At 39.8% G+C, this 18,139-nt stretch overlaps 1 protein-coding gene and 1 pseudogene across 1 annotated transcript; both read left to right on the forward strand.

Moving 5' to 3' along the window:
- Positions 1 to 3,978: 3,978 nt before the first annotated feature.
- On the forward strand, positions 3,979 to 12,248 carry LOC141497965 (uncharacterized). Its single transcript, XM_074200861.1, has 7 exons — positions 3,979 to 4,140; positions 4,381 to 4,462; positions 4,745 to 5,128; positions 7,568 to 8,194; positions 8,280 to 8,323; positions 9,386 to 10,222; positions 10,564 to 12,248. The coding sequence occupies exons 2-7, from the start codon at positions 4,384 to 4,386 to the stop codon at positions 10,627 to 10,629; spliced, it is 2,037 nt and encodes a 678-aa protein (XP_074056962.1). The 5' UTR covers positions 3,979 to 4,140; positions 4,381 to 4,383; the 3' UTR covers positions 10,630 to 12,248.
- LOC141497966 (uncharacterized) lies at positions 5,142 to 7,561 on the forward strand (annotated as a pseudogene).
- Positions 12,249 to 18,139: the final 5,891 nt, after the last annotated feature.

Here is an 18,139-nt window from a genome sequence, read left to right on the forward strand (position 1 = left end):
TCTAACGCAGCTATAGTGAAGAGAAGGAAGGAGGCAGGAGAATACTTTGAAGAAGGGATATCAGAGCAGAGAGTGCCCTGAGACTCCAAAGAGTAGATCTTGGCATGTCCTGAAAATTACCAGGTTTGTTTGTTAAGTAATCTCTGAGAAAAGAAATGATTAACAATGAATAGGACTTAGAAAGGAAAATGTCATAAAAGACAAATTTTTTTTCATAGATACATTGGCTTAAATATTGACTGATTTTAGTTAATTTTTAAAACAACTAGAAATTAGGTATTTCTTATGTGATCAAACATAAAATCAAATTCAAAATTTAGAATGCAATGAAGATGGAAAATAGAGAAAATTTCACATTTTCAACTACATATTTAGAGGTATGATAAAAATACTATTTTATTGTCCCACAAAATATCCCATAAGTCCCAAAGGTCTATACATTAAAACCAATGAAATCATCTGAAATTTTTCATTCATAAAAAATTATCATTGATTATAGTATTAGTGATAATGGATATTTTGCATTTTTGCCCATTTTAAATGATCTTATAAGGGGAGAACACAGGTTTGGAAATCAACATATATCTAAGACTCAAGGCTGGTGGCTAGGTGGCGCAGTGGATAAAGCACCAGCCCTGGAGTCAGGAGTACCTGGGTTCAAATCCAGTCTCAGACACTTAATAATTTCCTAGCCATGTGGCCTTGGGCAATCCACTTAACCCCATTTGCCTTGCAAAAACCTAAAAAAAAAAAAAAGACTCAAGTACCTTAGTAAAAGCAGAAAAAGTCAAAAGAACACCTCATATATCTTTTAAGAGGAGCTCATATAGATATAAGAATCATAAGAATGTAAGAGAATCTAAGGTCATTAGATTGAATTGAATTGAATTGTCTGGACTTCAAGATATCACGAAAGTGAACAAGTTGGCCTTATTCTGGAGCTAAAATTCAAGAATTTCCAAGCATAGCCCTTGAATTTCCTTTGAATATAACAATTAGGGATGGATTAGGAATTCCAGTACTAAGGAGCCTTGATTATTTGAGCTTGGTTTAAGTATACAATGCAGAATAAATCCTGAATATAATCCTCAAATGTGCAATTGTAAAATCCTTAGCAAGATGAGGTTGTAGAAACATGAATGTCAGTTTTAGGGAAGGACTACAACAGAGGCAATGGGGAATGTTCAGAGAGTGAGGAAGAAAATTTTTTTTGAAGATATGGTATTTTAGAACAGACAATATCAATTTGTGAGTATTCATCAAAAAGAGAATAAAAAATTCAAGAGAACTTTTGGAAGGAGGGATATCAAATCCCAGAAATAACAGAAAATGTTAGAACTGAAGTGTCTTTCAATGCTCCATGTGCCATAATTGTGAGGGCTCTGAGAACCTACATGACCTCTGTAGAATAGACCTTCATGTACAAAATGTTCTACATTTCAAGGATTACTCTGAATATATTCTGCATGGGAAAATATTTTCCACTTATATGTGAATAATGGGTAGCATGTGAAGGAATCAGAAGAGAGTGATTATTTTTGAAATTTTGTATATGATAAGATTAATTTGCATCATATGAATGTACTACCTTGAAATTCAAAATATTACTTCCTGGTAACCCCTTTCAGGTCCCAGATCTCAGTTTCCCCTAGAGACACTGATGGGGGGGGGGAAGTAGGGTGTCTTAAACTCTAAACTTCTTAAAGCCTTGTCAGCTGTAGTCATATCCTGTGACTGATTTCACTCAGGTGCCTTCAGGTCCTTAGGCCTCAGTTTCCTGAAAAGTCATTAAAGGGGCTTGTATTCTTAAGTCTCTGAAGGTCTAGTCAGCTCTATACCTCAGAACCTGTGGGTACTCTCATATCAGTCCTTGAAGCTCCCTAGGTTTCAGGTTCTCTGAAATTCACAAGACTTGTAGTTTATTTATTTATTTTTTTAAATTTTCTGTCTTACACTCAAATACAAAACAGGGGGAAAATAGTAGTTTCCCATGTATATGGGAGAACCTAAGAGAGGATTTAAAATAAAACAATAAATTTCCATTGCAAAAAACATATATAATAGCAAATCTATATAATAATGATAAACCTACACACATACACACACATATACATAAAATTGTTTTTAAAACTGAACAGCTTTTTTTCCTACATACTTATTGGTTGTCATACAGTATAGAAACAGTTTAAATCCTTTTAAGACCTTCTCAGCTCTAGGTACAGGACCCTGTGGGTGATCTCCCACAGGTACCTTCAGCTCCCTAAACCTCAGTTTACCTTAAAGTCAAAGGCATGGGTATATTGATCCTAAAACTTTTGAAGGTCTGGTCAGTTCTATATCTAAAAATCTGGGGGAGAACTCACAGAGGTCCCTTCAGGTTCCTAGGCCCTAGGATTTTCTACAATGACAATGGGGTATTGGATGTCTTAGAATTTAAGTGTCCTGGAAGCCTTGTCATGTCCAAGCCTATTACGCTGTGGATGATCTCACACAAGTCCCTTCAGTTCCCTCAGCCTCAGTTTCCCCCAAATTGCAGAGGGGTGGTGGGGTATCTTAAAATATAAGGTCTCTGATGACTTCTTCATCTCTATGTGTAAGAATCTGTGGGTGATTTTACAAAGGTCCCTTAACCTGCTTTGCCTGAGTTTTCCCTACAGGCATTAGGACTTGTTCTCTCAAGATGCTGAAATCCTTGTCACCTCTATACTTAAGAGCCTGTGGATGATTCCAGACAAGTCCCTCAGCATTCTAAGTCTCAGTTATGCCTATAAATTTGGACTCTAAACCCTTAGAAGGTCTTGTCACTTTTATCCCTAGCAGTCTGTGTGTGGTTTCACACAGGTCCCATAAGTTCCATAGGGCTCAGTTATTGCTACAATGCTGATGGGTGGATATTCTGTACTCTGAGGTGTCTTGAAGGCCTTGTCAGCTCAAGGTCTGGGACTCTGTGGTCTCACATGGGTTCCTTAGAAAGCTAGGCCTCAGTTTCACTTGCTGTCACAGTGGGGGAAGTGAGAGCTGGGTGGGTGGGGGTTAAAAGTTTTTAAGGCTATGAAGGCTTTGTTAGCTCCATACCTCAGAGCCTGTGGGTGAGTTCAGATCAATCCTTTAAAATCCTGGGCCTCAGTTTCCCTTTAAGTCACCGGCGTTTAATTATTTGGTTTTGTTGTAAACAATTTATTCTCGCCCTCACAACAGTCGTCTTATCCATCCTATTTCTCAAGCGTCAGCAGGGGCCACAAGGGGAGGACCAGGAATGGATGCTCTGGTCCCTTCCTTCAGCAGGCAGCAACAAGCAATGTTACAGTTTGGATACTGCGCAGGAGCTTCTGGCCAATCAGAGAAGCCCCCTCCTCCCCACCCCCACCGCTCCCCTCGCCCCTCCACTGTTGCCCAGAGCCTGAGTGAAAAGGAGGCAGGGGAAGGAAAAGCGAGAGGTCCTTTTTTTTCTGACTGGTTCCCAGCTTGCCAGGGTTGGCTCGACCAATCATTGTGCTAATTGTCTTGAGGGACGTCAGAAGGAGCCAATGAGAGCATCAGTACTTGAGCTCGCCTTACCTTCTGCCTTTTAGTGTGACGCGGAAACAGACCGAGTCCTGTCAGCTGCGGAGCTCTCCAACTCCCTTCTTGACTAGGCGCCATTTGGATCTCCTCTCTTCAGGTTGCGAAAGTCCGAGCCGGAGCTCTTCGCAGGTTTGCTTCCTGGGATTGCTGGCGCCCTCATCTAACTGATCGAGGGCTTCGCTGGATGATCTCGGGAGTCCCGACGGTTTGGGTCCCACCGCGGTCACCTGTGGATTGGGGATGTAGGGGACTGGCGGCCGGTGGGTGGGAGGAGGGGAGACCCTCATTTACTTGGAGTCTCTCATCCCAGACATGATGTCCAGGGAGAGGGTGTGGTGGGGAGGCGGGGTCGAGTCCCGGGGTCCACCCCCACCTTGCCCCAACCTTGCCGCGGATCCCCACTGAAGGCGGGGAGGGAATCAACTGCAACCTCTCAGGATTTGGGTTATCCGGGCTGTTTTTGTAAGAGGTGGGAGGGGTGGTATTGGTTGCTTTTCTCACAGGCCCCTTGTTTTTGACAGAAGAAGAAATTTCAGACCAGAGAAGTTGAGTGATTTGATCAAGGTCACGTGGGGTGTAAGTGGCAGAGCCAACCTTGGGGCCCCTCCCCCACCCCCTCCAGGGGTCTCTCCTCCTTTGCCTTGGCCTCGGAACTCTTAAGGAGGGAAATCTCGTCCCAGGGTCTTCCTAGGTCCTTGTTTGATCCCTCTTCCCAAAGGTACCCCCATTGCGCCCCCCTCCTGTCTGATTCTAGACGATTCCACGTCTGACTAGCTGATGATGGTGGGGGGGGGGGTGTTCTCTCCTTTCCCCCAGGTCATGGAGGCTCCAGGATTGGTGGAAGTGAAACCTGTGGGGCGGCTGCACCTGTTCAGCAGTGTCCGAGGTCCTGAGAAAGGTTAGTGGTTATTGGGTACCAAAGGAAGGGGGAACCAGGCAAAAATGCAACCTTTCTTTTTATGATTTTATGATTTTTGTGGTCCCAAGTAGCCCCCACCCCCAAGACATTGTGTGTCCTCTATCTTCCCTTTGGAAAATTCTATAGATCTTCCTCAGTGTTTTTCCTAGAGAAAATATGAATGCGTGAAAAGGAAAACCAAAGAGAAAATTCAGGAAAGAGCAAGAATGGGCACATCTCTCTGACTGTAAAAGTGATACCTCATCAAATTTTTGCCCCTAGATTTCCTGCTCTACCCTGGGCAGAATATAATTGGCCGAAGACCAGGCTGTAATGTGGCTCTCCCTTTTTCATCCATCTCCAAGCTACATGCAATAATTGATATTCCAGCCCAAGGCAAGGCACCTATCCTTCGAGATTGTGGTAGCCTCAATGGTATACACCGTCTGAGACCCCTCAGGCGCCTAAGTCCGAGTGTGGATCACCAGTTGAGTGACCAAGACTTGTTACTCTTTGCTGATCTACCTTGCCAATATCACCATCTGGATGCCCCACTGCTTCCTGACACTGAGGAGGACCAAAAAGTGGAGACATCCAGTGTTCCTGTGACAGAGGAACCACAGTTCCAGGAGACTTTGCTGACTGAATACTCAAAGGAGGAAGCAGGTAAATATGAGGTATCAGGAAGGTAGTGGGTTGGGAGAAGAGCCTGGGAAATATGTACAAAGTTCATTCTTCTCCCCAGATTTCTTTCTTCCTTTCTTTCTTCCTTCCTTCCTTCCTTCCTTCCTTCCTTCCTTCCTTCCTTCCTTCCTTCCTTCCTTCCTTCCTTCCTTCCTTTCTTTCTTTCTTTCTTTCTCTCTCTCTCACTCTCTTTCTCTGTCTCTGTTTCTCTCTCTCTCTCTCTCTCTCTCTCTCTCTCTCTCTCTCTCTCTCTCTCTTTGTTTCTTTGTTTCTTTCTCTTTCTTCTTTTCTTACTGTACTTGTGGGTGCTCTATCCAAAGACCTGGAAATATTCCTTGGGGTTTACTGGCCCAAAATCAGTCTGGCCCTCCTTCACTGGCCAGCAGTGGATCTCAAGCCAAGTCCACTTGGTCACTTGTTGGGCTTTCATTGGTTCAGAGTGAATGTTATTAACTATTTGTTCTATTTTGGCCAGAAACACTGAGAGTGTTCCTCTCACAGACTCATTTATTTTTTTTTTTGACTGCAGAAGTGGTTTTCGTGCTTCATTTTTTTCTTACCTGTCTTAATCAACAAGAAAGCCTGAGGATTTTGCCTTCCCAAATTAAGTGTTTAGGTGTGGGTAATGGTTGCTCTTGGCCTCTTTTCTTTCATCTCTCTTATCTAACCTTGGTCACTAAATGGGCTAGGAAAGACCTAGATTAAAAAAGCCAAGGCCAAGGGCAGCTAGATGGTGCAATGGATACAGTACTAGCTCTTAAGTCAGGAGAACCTGGGTTCAAATCTGGCCTCAGACATTTAATAATTACCTAGCTATGTAACCTTGGGCAAGTCACTTAACCCCATTGCCTTAAATAAATATGTATTTTTAAAAAAGCCAAGGTCTCCCACTGCATCCAGAGCCATCTCCAGTTATCCTGATGCTTATCTGTTCAGTGGATTGGTGAACAAAGTAAGACTGGTGAATTTCCATAGCACCACTTCCCTTAAATCAACTTCATTTACATGCCATGGCATCCCCTCCTTAATGTTATGTTATGAACTGAGAATGAAGGATAATCATCAGACAAACATCAATAATACAGATGTTAATGATGAAGGTAGTTTCCAAAAAACCTCAGTTATAGCACCTTTGTTAGGGACTCTGCCTTTATTCTTTGTAAGATAGAGGTACAGATTTGACAGAGGACGGTCTTTCAGTGAGATGGGCTAAAACTCACTTTCAAGTGTGCCAGACTGATATGTGTGACAGTGATACAATTAGAGAAAAATACTTTATCCCAATAATTTCACCTGTATTCCATCTGGGGAAAGATTAGGAACTAATGAGTGGGGCAAACAATGCAAATATAAAAGAGGAGGGAGCCCCAACAAAACTCTCCACAGTACATCTTGAAAAGGCCCAGTACCCCATTGGTGGAAATGGGAACAGTAATACATATGTGGATGACAATGGAGCTTTGACATATGTGAAGAAGAGCCCACCTCCAGCTGAAGATGACAGTGAGGTAGAGTGGACCCCAGCTGGCGATCAACTGGAAAGGACAACTAAGAAAGCTAGGACCCAAGGTAAGATACCTATAAAAAAAAAAACTGGAGCAGAGCCTATCTCCCTCCCCATGGGTCAGCTTAGTAGGCATGATAGTAGAAACAAATACTCTAGGGAAGTCAGCCCAGATACATTGGGAGGGAATCCAAAATTATAGAGAAGGGGATTGTAATCCAGATGTGGAAAGTATTGAATATTGTCAGAATAAGAGTGCTGATGAGTTTAGGGTCTCTGTCCCTCAATGACCAACCCTCTGAAGTAAACAGGAAGGGTGAGTTGAGTAGCCAGTCCTAATTAAAGTATTTTTTCAACTCCTTTTCAGATACTTCAGACCTGGATTTACAAGATAATCAGTGCTTTATAGAAAGAGTGAATCAGAACCATGCAGATGAGACTCACTCTGGAATCATATATCTGGGTGCCTAATGAGAATATGAACTGTGTTACTGTGTTCCTTAGGAGGAATAAGTCTTAGAAGGAGAAGTGCACCAGGGTGGGGTCTCTTGAGGCAGAAGCTTAGATCCAGAGTAGATATTAAGGCTCTCTCTTGGACAATGAGTAGTAAGTAATTGAAAGAAGAGCTCATGAAGATTCTTCCTAGCCTTAAGTCTATACTCCACCTCCAGTCCAAATGTATCTGAGCTCCCCAAATCTCCATTAATTTACTTTACCCCTGATTTTTCTTATTTTACTGAAAAGTGTATAAAACTTTTTTTCATATTTTGATTCTATAACACCTCTCAGTTTCTTTCTCTCCCTTGACTCACCCCTGGATGGTTTAATTGAGTCATGGGAAATCTTGCCCATGTGACCATTCTGTTTAAAGATGTCAGAGGTATCAGTTACTCAGTCCCTCCACTCTTACTTTGCAGGCTATGGAGCTTGCCTCTCCCTACCTAGGACAGCTGCAGATCTACAGCCTGAGAGCCCAGAAATAGCAACATCCTCAAGGAGTCAAGACATAGAGAATCCGAATGGAGAGATGCAGGCACAAACTATGGAGAGTGACATGGACAACCAGGTGATAGAAATAGAGACATCTAGAATAGAGCTAGAGGAAAATTTGGAAAGGGGAACCTTGAAGAGAAAAACATTGATAAATAAAGCAAAGAGATCCAAGAGAAAACGAGTGAGTTCAGCAGTACATACAGAGATATCAGAAAGAGGACAGAATGATAGAGGACAGTGGAACATTATGACAGGGACAGTCATTCAAAGTTGTGGAGAAGCAAAGGCACTAGAGAAGGAAATGGAGAGGCAAATCTATGAAAACGACATATTTGAGAGACAGGCACCAGGAAGAAAAACCAATAATGGAGTGGTAGAAATGAAGGTAGCCAGAGAAATGCTGCAAAGAGAGGCAGAGGGAGAGATGTCAGATGATTATGATCAACAGATCCAGAATCCAGCTCCAGCGCCAAAATTTAAAGATTGGGAAGAAGACCTGCAGGAATTAGCCTCAGAACCTCAAATCATCAGTGATAGCAGACATCAGAGAGGTAAGTGTTAGAGGAAATCTTTATCCTGTAAACTCCTTTAAGATTCCCAAGAATCCAGTCAAACTAATTTTCTCTTCTTGTCCAGGTCTCTATGAAAGCCAAATTTTGACTCCTGAGGAAGTGTCAATGGTAAGAACTCCTCCTCTTAGCTCTCCATATTTGCTTTGTCATCTGTCACAATTTTCTGTAAAATCTTTTATTTGGTCCCACCTTGAGTTCCTGATGCACTGCATAGTCCTTTCCCTCACTCCAAACCTCTTCTCTTTGTCATTTCTTACATTCCAATTTTTCTCCTCTCTTCTGTTCTGCCTTATCAGCTAATTTCCAGATAGATACCTGCCGCATTGTCACAGTGTCATTATTTATGGTTGTCTATCTTAATCTGTCTCAGGAAATCAGGGTCTTTCTTTCTCTTTTCATTTCTCTCTTTGTCATTCCTAGTCCTCAGTGCTACTTCTTTTTGTAGAGCCTTTTGCTGGATATTGTGGGGATGGGACAAAGGAAGTTTCAGAAAAAGGAATCAATGAATAAAGCATTTCTTTCGTGCTTAGTACCTGAAAAATGCTATGTTAAGCTAGGGATACAAAGAGAAAAGTAAGAGAGGTCCTGCTATTTAGGAACTCCCATTCTGCTGAGGGAGAAATATCCAGAAGGTTTCAGCTGCAATTCAGATGGAAAGGTACCAAGGGCCTCAGGGTGCAGAAGCAAAGACAGAATGTTATTTCCAGCAATCAAATAGTGGTTTCCAATGGCAAACTAATTACCATTAGACTGGAAGCATTGCTGTTCCTGAAGCTCTTATTATGTTCAGGGGCTTGATTTGACTTGCCTAGTCCATACTGCCACCTAACTGTCCCTTAAGGAGTGATTGGTTGTTGCTTCAGCTGGGTTAACTTGTCTATAGTTTGTAGTTGGTGAGGATGTTTAGTCTTATTGACTGAAATTGAATTCCAAGACAGTGGCTGTGAATGATAATTCAGAAGCTAGTCCAAAGATTGGGGGAGAGCTGCCACACAGTGGTCAGTAGTTGTTGCTGCCAGTCATGAGGATAATTTTTGATAGTTCTCTCGTTTGAAAATTTGCCAGTTTGAGGTTGGAAAGAACATAAAGGAGCAAGTGCAAATTAATAGAGTGAAAATTTGAAAATATTAATCCTATTTTTTATTTATCACTATACATTTTTGTCTGCAGGATGACCAGGATTCCTCAGATGTGCCTCTTGTAACTTCTAAAGTTACAGTCCCTGGATTCCCAGCCCCTGCTTGGAGTCCCAGAATCACCTGGTCCAAACTGTTCCATTCTTCTTCCTCTCCAACTTCCCAGGAATCACCTATCTTGGGAAGGGGAAGAGGAAGGGGAAGGGGAAGAGGAAGGGGAAGGGGAAGAGGCAGGGGAAGGGGATGGGGAAAGAGGCAGGGGATCATCCGAGCCCCAAATATTGAGCCTCTCCTCCCTCAGGATCCTAGAGAAAAATCAGAGTGTACTTTCCAAAGGCAGTCACAGAAGCCTTTCCGTCCCTCTTCTGCACCAACTGTCCCCTTGACCCCTGAGCTCCACCCTGCCATCCCTAAAGAATTGCCCATAATGGCTGTACCCCACCTTCAGACTCGTCAAAAGTGGAAACAGGGAGGTGCCAGAGCTGGTGGGCCTGCTAGAGTTGTACCACTCCTCCCTGAGCACCCCACTTCCATTCCAAGAGAGAGATCTGAATCCCTTGTGGGGCCACCCAGGGCTCTCCGAAGTCAGTCAGTAGGGGTGGGGGAAGCTTTTGAGTCACTCACTGCCACCCCAGAGTCCTCCTATTCTCTGATACCTGAGACACCTGCCCCTCGAGCCACCAGAAGCCGGAGGGTAGAGGCAGTAGGTATTCCTGGCTCTACTGGGGAAGTCCCACCTAAGCTCCGAGGGCGCAAGCGGGCCCCTGCCACCAAGGAGCAGTCTCCATGCCCTAAGAAACGTGGCAGAGGTCGGCCCCGGAAACACGCAGTCAACAAAGAAGTGGAAGTTGAGAAGCCAGTGGAAGTTGAGGTAAGATGTGGAAGAAGGGTAAGCATTAGCTCAGAAGGGTGAGAGCACATTGGGCTCTTTCTTACCCCCAGACTGCAGCAAAGATCCATATGGGGGTTACAAAACTAACAGTTCAACCAAAGGAGGAGGTCAAGAGAAGTCCTAGTTGGAGTTTGGGGAAACCTTAAACTCACTTGAGAAGTAAGAGCTCTGCAGTTACGGAGTGGAATTTATAGGAAAGGCAGGGGGTTTTGCTAATTGGTAGGAAAGGATCCTTTAGCAAGGTGGAAGCCCTTAAGAGGAGTCAGTGGGGAGATAGAGGTTTACTGGGCTTCAGTGAACAATGACTTCTCTTCCTCCAGGTTCTCTTTGCAGATGGAGGTACAAACAAAGCAGTCTGTGATGCCACTGGCTGGAAGTCTGGCTAGTTCTGTACCAGAAACTTCAGATTTGGTGACAGATCAATAGGATCTGAACCTAGAATGAGGAACATGGAGCCCAGTTTCGGGGCATGTAAACAGTGAAGCCAGGATTGGAACTTCCTGCTTGGTCTCAGTTTCCCCTATAGTCATTAGAGCAGCTTGTCTTCTTAAGCCTCTGAAAATCCTTGTCAGCTTTATCCCTAAGAGCCTGTGAGTGATTTCACACAAGTCTGTTATGCTCCCTGGGCCTCAGTTTCCCTTAAAATCACAAGAGGGACTACTTTTTTTCATAATTTTTTTTTGTTTTAAACGTAAATAGAGGTGGAGAAAAAATAAGGTTGAAATGGGTACAGGATTTAGACATAAAGGGTGATATCATAGGCCAATTACAAGAACAAGATATAGTCTATCTGACTGATCTATGGAGAGAGGAGAAGTTTATGACCAAACGAGAGATAGAGAGCATTATAAATTGCAGAATGGATGATTTTGACTACATTAAATTAAAATGGTTTTCACAAACAAAACAAATGCAGTCAAGATTAGAAGGAATTTAGAAAGCTGGGAAATAATATTAAGAACTAACATTTGTGATAAAGGACTCATTTCTAAAATATGTAGAGAACTAAGTAAAATTTACAGTTATACAAGTCATTCTCCAATTGATAAATGGTCAACGGTTATAAATAGGCAGTTTTCAGTTGAAGAAATTAAAGATATCTATATTCATATAAAAATGCTCCAAATCATTATTGATTAGAGAAATTCAAATTAAAATAACTGTGAGGTACTACCTCATGCCTCTCAGATTGGTTAAGATGACAGAAAAGGAAAATGTGGGAAACCTGCGACACTAATGCACTGTTGGTGGACTTGTGAACTGGTCCCACCATTCTGGAGAGTAATTAGGAAATATACCAAAAGGACAACCAAACCAAATATACTCTTTGATCCAGCATTACCAATACTAGGTCTATATCCCCAAAAGATCATGAAAAAAGGGGAAAAGATCCACATATACAAAAATATTGATAGTCCTCTTTTTGATAGTATCAAAGCATCGGAAATTGAGGGAATGCCCATCAGTTGGGGAATGGCTGAAAAAGCTATGGTTTATGAATGTTTTGGAGTACTGTTCTGTAGAAAATTGTGAGTGACTGGACTTCAAAAAACCTGGAAAGTCTTGCATGAACTGGTATTGAGTGAAGTGAGCAAAACCAGGAAAAGATTGTACATTAACAACAACATCATGAGATGGATCAGCTAGGATGGATGCAGCTCCTCTCAAGAGTTCGGTAATCAAAGATGTCCCTGAGGGACCTGTTATTGAAAATGACATCCTTATCCAGAAAACAAAGCAAACAAAAAAACTATGGAGTCTGAATGCAGAGCAGTTCACTTATTAAAAATGTCCTTTGTGTCTTCTTTCTCATGCTTTTCCCCCCTTAGTTCTAATTCCTCTTCTACAACATGACTAATATGAAAATATGTTAAAAAAATTATATATGTGTACAACTTTTATCATATTGTTTGCTGCCATGTGGAGGGGGGAGGGAAGGGAGGGTGGTAAAAAAATGTGGAACTCATAAACTTACAAATGAATGAATGTTGAAAACTACCTTTGCATGTAATTGAAAAAATAAAATAAATTGTTTCATTTTAAAAAAGGAAAAACACAGGAGAGACTTGTTTATTTTTCTTTGTAAACAATTCTTTTGTATTTTAAATGTATGGATTTTGTTGACTTTGTGGGCTCTTTAGTTATGGGGATGGTATTTTCCATTAGAAGTCTTTTAGAATTGTCCTTAATCACTGAATTGCTGAAAGGAACTTAGTCCATCATAGCTGATCATCACACAATGTTGCTGTTAATGTGTACAATATTCTCCTGATTCTGTTTACTTCACTCAGCATCAGGATGAAGGTAACCAGTAGAGAACAGCAAAGGTCTGGATTAGAGGACCCTCCAGTTTGTCATAATCTATATTTGTGAGGACTCAGAGAACCTACAGGATCTGACACAGAATGGAACTTTGAATGCTAAATGTCCTAAATTTCAAGGTATACTTTAAATATCTTTAGAGTGGGCATTTTTTCCCATTTACAGCTAAAAGATGTGAAGAAATTGAAAAAGACATCTACATTATAATAATTCTCCAATAAAAAGAAAAAGAAAAAAAAAATTTATGAATTACAAAAGGAACTGGCCTTAGAATCTGAAATATCAGACCCTTGGACCATTGAATATTGGAACTTCCCAGTATCTTTTAAGGATCTGAATTGCTGAGGTCCTGGAGCTGAGAAAACCCCCTAACTAGGGCTTAAGGCCTGTCTCTGAAAGTTCTGAATTTGAATAAAAAAATGAGGAAGTAGGATATTTGAAATGTCTCCTGGCACATAGAAAGTTGTAACTGCCAGGATCGTTTGGATGAGACTATAGAATCTGTCAAGCCATAATTGTAAGGGCCTAGAAAAGAGAGAAGGGGAAGTGGAGAGGATCTGGGGAGGGACAATTTTAGCAATAGGACAATTTGAGTATGAAGAGTGTCAGACCTGGAAACCAAAATGAGAGTACTAACAGTGCCTCTAGAAAAGTGAAGAGCAGAGAGCCCTTAAGGTAACAAAGGTCAGCTCTTGCAGTGTCTTGGAAGATGGGATATAGTATAGGTAGGGTGGTTCAAAGAACAGAAATCTGCTGGGATAGCAGTCTTAGAACGGAAACTCTCACAGATCATAATGATTTCTTTTCATTTATATATGTATGTATATATATATATATACATACATATATATGCACATATATATATATGAATGTGTTCATGCAAATATTAGCCAATTATATTTATATTATGCTTAAATGAAAATCTTACATGTTTAAACATAATAGAAAACATTATCCTGAAAGAACTGTTTATTTTTTCACTACCCCTCTTCTCTGCCAAAGCCCTCAACAATCTAAATACCTACAAATCAAAACAAATGTAATTTCATGTCCTTCCTTTTGGTAAAGACCATTAATGATATTGCTATTCATTCTTATAAATGCAGGCTCTTTATCCTTAGTGAAAACGAAACTCAAAAACATAAAGTGTAATAATGAGCACTATAAGAGACAAGCCTAACATTTCCAAATCAGTAATTATTATTATGATTGATTAGTAATACTCCTAGGTATTATATTAATAATGATATCAAATGGTGCAGTCAGGTGGCACAGTGGATAAAGCACCAGCCCTGGAGTCAAGAGTACCTGGGTTAAAATCTGGTCTCAGACAATTAATAATTATCTAGCTGTGTGGCCTTGGGCAAACCACTTAACCCCATTTGCTTGCAAAAAAAAAATAATAATAATGATATCAATTTAAAAAAAAATTAAAAACCTCCTAAATCTTTGGAAGATGCAACCTTAGACCCTGAAATGTCAGGATTGTTTCCTTTAGGTCTGTAGCACACTGAAAATCTGGACTTCTACTTATATTTCCACAAGGCATAATTAGAGGTGACTGAGAACTTAGACTTTCTATTTGTTACCTCAGGGTTGATTCTTACTGGTAGAAGTCACTATTTTGCATGGAAAGTGAAGGCAAAAAATTAAATCAAAGAAGGCACATAGAACATAGACAATCTGAGTAAAAAGGAAATATAAACTCCTGACTGATGAATCATGATGTTTAGAAAAGTCAGAAAGTCACTGTTGGGATTTACCAGAACACAGAGAGGAGTTGTTCTGAGGCTGATCAAAGAAATGTTTAGAAGTGGTAGGATTTGAACACACAGAATGATAGGACTTGGAGGAGCCATGGGAAAGAGAATGAGAGAAGTAAGAGGATATGGAGAAGAAGGGACATTAGAGAGGACATATATTAGAACAACAAAGGTCAGAACTTAGAATATGCTGGAAACTACTGTATGTAAAAGTTGGAAGGACTCTAAGAAGATCAATCACTAGAATGGGCTTTAGAGTAGAAAATCTCAGTCATGACAAGGATTGAGTTTCATCTCTAATTTTAGTCCTTTGGACAGCAAAGAGATCAAATCAATCAATGATTTATGAAATTAATTATGGCTATGCTTTGGAAGGCCAAATACTTAAGCTAAAAATTTCGGTACTTTGGCTTCACAATAAGACAGTACTCATTGGTAAAGAATGTGATGTTGGGAAATATTGAAGGTAAAAACAAAAGCAGATGGCAGAGGAAAGATGGATTGATAGTGTCATGGAAACAATGAATAGAATTTGGACAGATTTTGAGGGAGAATGGAGAATAGAAGGAAGGGACCAAGCATGCTATTGTCCATGGTGTTGCAGAGTCCAACATGACTGAACAACTGACAATAAATATTCTTACTGGGCCCAAATGTTGGTCATCTCTGCTTAATTTAAATAAGAAAGTACATTTTTTCATATGAGATAATTTAGTGATTTCAAGATAAATTATATTAAGCTTCAGTGATGCATTATACAAACAAAAACAAAAAGTAAAAAGCAAGCACATAAAGAAAAACTTTAGGCATATGGAAATACACTGCTAAAACATTTTGATGAGAATATTATGACTTTTGGGCTATTATGTCATATTCAGATTAGATCAATTAGAAATAGGTTTTGAAACCAGAATTTTGTAACAGGTCTTCTATCTAGAACCTGGAATAATTTAAATGGGTGGAAATAAGCAAGCAAAACTAGATCATAGCTATAATGCTGAAATAGAATCTCTGAATACAAACCTGAAAAGTCACTATCGGGACTTACTAAAGCAGAGAGAGAAGGAAATGGTCGGAGGCAATAGGGTTCAACCACATGGAATGATAGGACTTGGAGTGGTCAGGAAAAAGAGAATTAGAGAGGTAGGAGAACATGGAAAAGAAAGGATATTAGATACAGAGAGTATCTCTTAGAATTCCAAATGACAGAGCTTGGAGTGTCTGAGAAAACACTATAATCTGGGAGTGAAAAAGCAAAAGCAAATGTCAGAGTAAGAGAAGAATTGATAGTGTCCTGGAAACAAAGAACATACTTGCACAAAGTTTGAGGGAGAGTGAACGATAAAAGGGAAGAACCTGGCATGTTATCATCCATAGGGTGTTAAGAGTTGGAAAGGACTGAATGGACAACAAATATTTTTTTAGCAAGCCCAAATCAAACCAAAAAGCCCTTCTAACTTCCACTAGATTTTTCAAAGAATTTTGTGAGATAACTGTAAATTTTGGGGGTAACCATCACCCCTCCCAAAATCAAAACCCAGGCATAGCTAAAAAAATGCAATTCCATGAATTTCTTTATTTAGTAAACATTATCATTTCTATTACAATTAATGAAAATGACTATCCAAAAAATTTTGACAAGAAAGCTTCATGTAAAGTATAAAGATATTATAAGGGAGACTTCTATTTTGAAATCATCATATTTATAAGAATCATATACATTGCAATACTAATCGAATTAATAAAACAAAAAGAATGCCGTCACCCAATTCAGTTTGATATAACTTTAAAACCAAAACATATCCTATCTTAGATATTCCTGGAAACACTAAAACTTTATGGTTTCAGATACCCTCCTTGGGGGAATGTTGGAAGTCTATGATAACATAGATATGGAATTTTGGAGCTATGAGAAAAATCTTGTCACTGAATGTTCCAACTAAAACCAGAATAAGGGAGAAGGGAGAAGAACCTAGAATATCTGATGTAGATGGATATTTAGAAGCTAGAATATGGAGCTTTTTTTGGGCTCTAAAATTTTGAATATCAATGCTGAAAGACATTATAACAAAGGTAATATGAGATGTGCACAGTGAATAGAGCAGAGCCCTGGAATCAACAGGATCTGAGTTCAAATGCAGCCTCAGCTCTCTCATTGTGAGCAGTCTGTTATTCCAATAAGTGCCAAAAGATATCATGAAAATACTGTCTAGTTTTTGACCAGTCCTCCTTTTGTCCAAAAAACCTTCAACCACCCTAAAACCTTTAAATAAAAACAATGCAATTCTATGTATCCTTCATTGGGAAAAATTGATGTTAACATTACAATTCATTTTAATGAATGAAGGGTCTGTTTACACACACACACACACACACACACACACACACACACAGAGAGAGAGAGAGAGAGAGAGAGAGAGAGAGAGAGAGAGAGAAATGTGATATCATGAAGACTGATAAGGTAAAAGACATGCTTCATGACTAAAATGGAAATAAATGGACATAATTGTGCATATGTAACCTATAGCAGATTATTTGCTGTCTTTGGGAGGAGGGAGGGACATGAGGGAGGGAGAAAATTCTACAAAACTAAATGTTAAAAACTATCCCTAGATGTAATTGGGAAAATATTAATAAAATAAAAAAAAGAAATTCAGAAGAACTAAGGATTTGTACTTTTCATTGTTATCTATCAGCATTCCTAGGACAACAGAGGTAAGTCAGGTTTCAAGGTTTGGCTCAGGAAATGATGCTAATAGACTGGATGCAATGAAGAAAGGCAGATACAAGGTTATAAAAGAACCCACAGAAAAACTCCACTATATCCATGTCAAACCTTCTGAGTACTGCAGAAAAAAAAAAGACTTTGAAGAACTATGGGATAACCCTTTTACCAGATATACTTTTTACGTTTGACACGACTTTTGTCCTGAACTTTGTAGATGGAGGTGGGGGAGTATGTCATGAACTGCTGAAGTAATATTTTCATCAACTTAACCAATTATACTTCCATAATAAACTCCTGTTTCTAAAAAGTTTAAAAAGGCTTACATTTCAATCAGTATATTCATAATGCTCCTGTGTGTTGTAATATTGTATATTGTAATAATAAATGATAGCAATTTAAAAAATATTAAAAACTAAAGCCTTAAAACCCAGAATATAAAGAGTAGGAAGGGTCTTAATAACTGGGATTACACTTACATTTCAAGGAGATATGTTGGAAGTGACTGAATCCTTAGACTTGAATTTTCTTGCTAAGAGTCAGTTCCTCCTTCTCAAGGTCCTAATTGTGAATGGAAAGAAAAGCCAAAGTCTTAGATTCAGGAAGACCATTTGAGTTTAGAATATCTAAATTAAAAGGAAATATTGACTCCAGAATCTTGAAGAACATAAGGTGTAGAAATCAACAAGTCAGAGTTGGGACTTACTAGAACAGAGAGAGATGGAGTTGTTTGGAGATGATTAAGGAAATAATCAGAAGCAGTGGAATCTAATCACAGAGAATGGCTAACTTTCGAGAAGCCATAAAGAAAAGAGTGAGAGAGGAGGAGTATATGAAGAACAAGAGATATTAAAAGTAAGAACTTGGAGTGTCCTAGAAGGCATTTTATGGGAAAGCTGGGAGGGTCCTAAGAACATTAATCATCTACTCTGCCATGGACATTGGAGTGAAAAATCTCATATTTGCCAAAGTTGATTTTCATCTCTAGACTAGTTCCATTGAACTGCAAGGAGGTGAAAATAATGCTGAAAGAAATTAATTCAGGTTATTCACTGAAGTCAAAATATTGAAAATGAAGCTTCAATA

This window comes from Macrotis lagotis, chromosome X, assembly GCF_037893015.1.
Source record: "Macrotis lagotis isolate mMagLag1 chromosome X, bilby.v1.9.chrom.fasta, whole genome shotgun sequence".
NCBI classification, from domain to species: Eukaryota; Metazoa; Chordata; class Mammalia; order Peramelemorphia; family Peramelidae; genus Macrotis; species Macrotis lagotis.

Coding starts and splice junctions, on each gene's coding strand:
- LOC141497965 (XM_074200861.1), top strand. CDS start 4,384: ATGGAGGCTCCAGGATTGGTGGAAGTGAAACCTGTGGGGCGGCTGCAC. Junction 4,463..4,744: donor TGTCCGAGGTCCTGAGAAAG/GTTAGTGGTTAT, acceptor TTTTGCCCCTAG/ATTTCCTGCTCTACCCTGGG. Junction 10,223..10,563: donor AGAAGCCAGTGGAAGTTGAG/GTAAGATGTGGA, acceptor CTCTTCCTCCAG/GTTCTCTTTGCAGATGGAGG.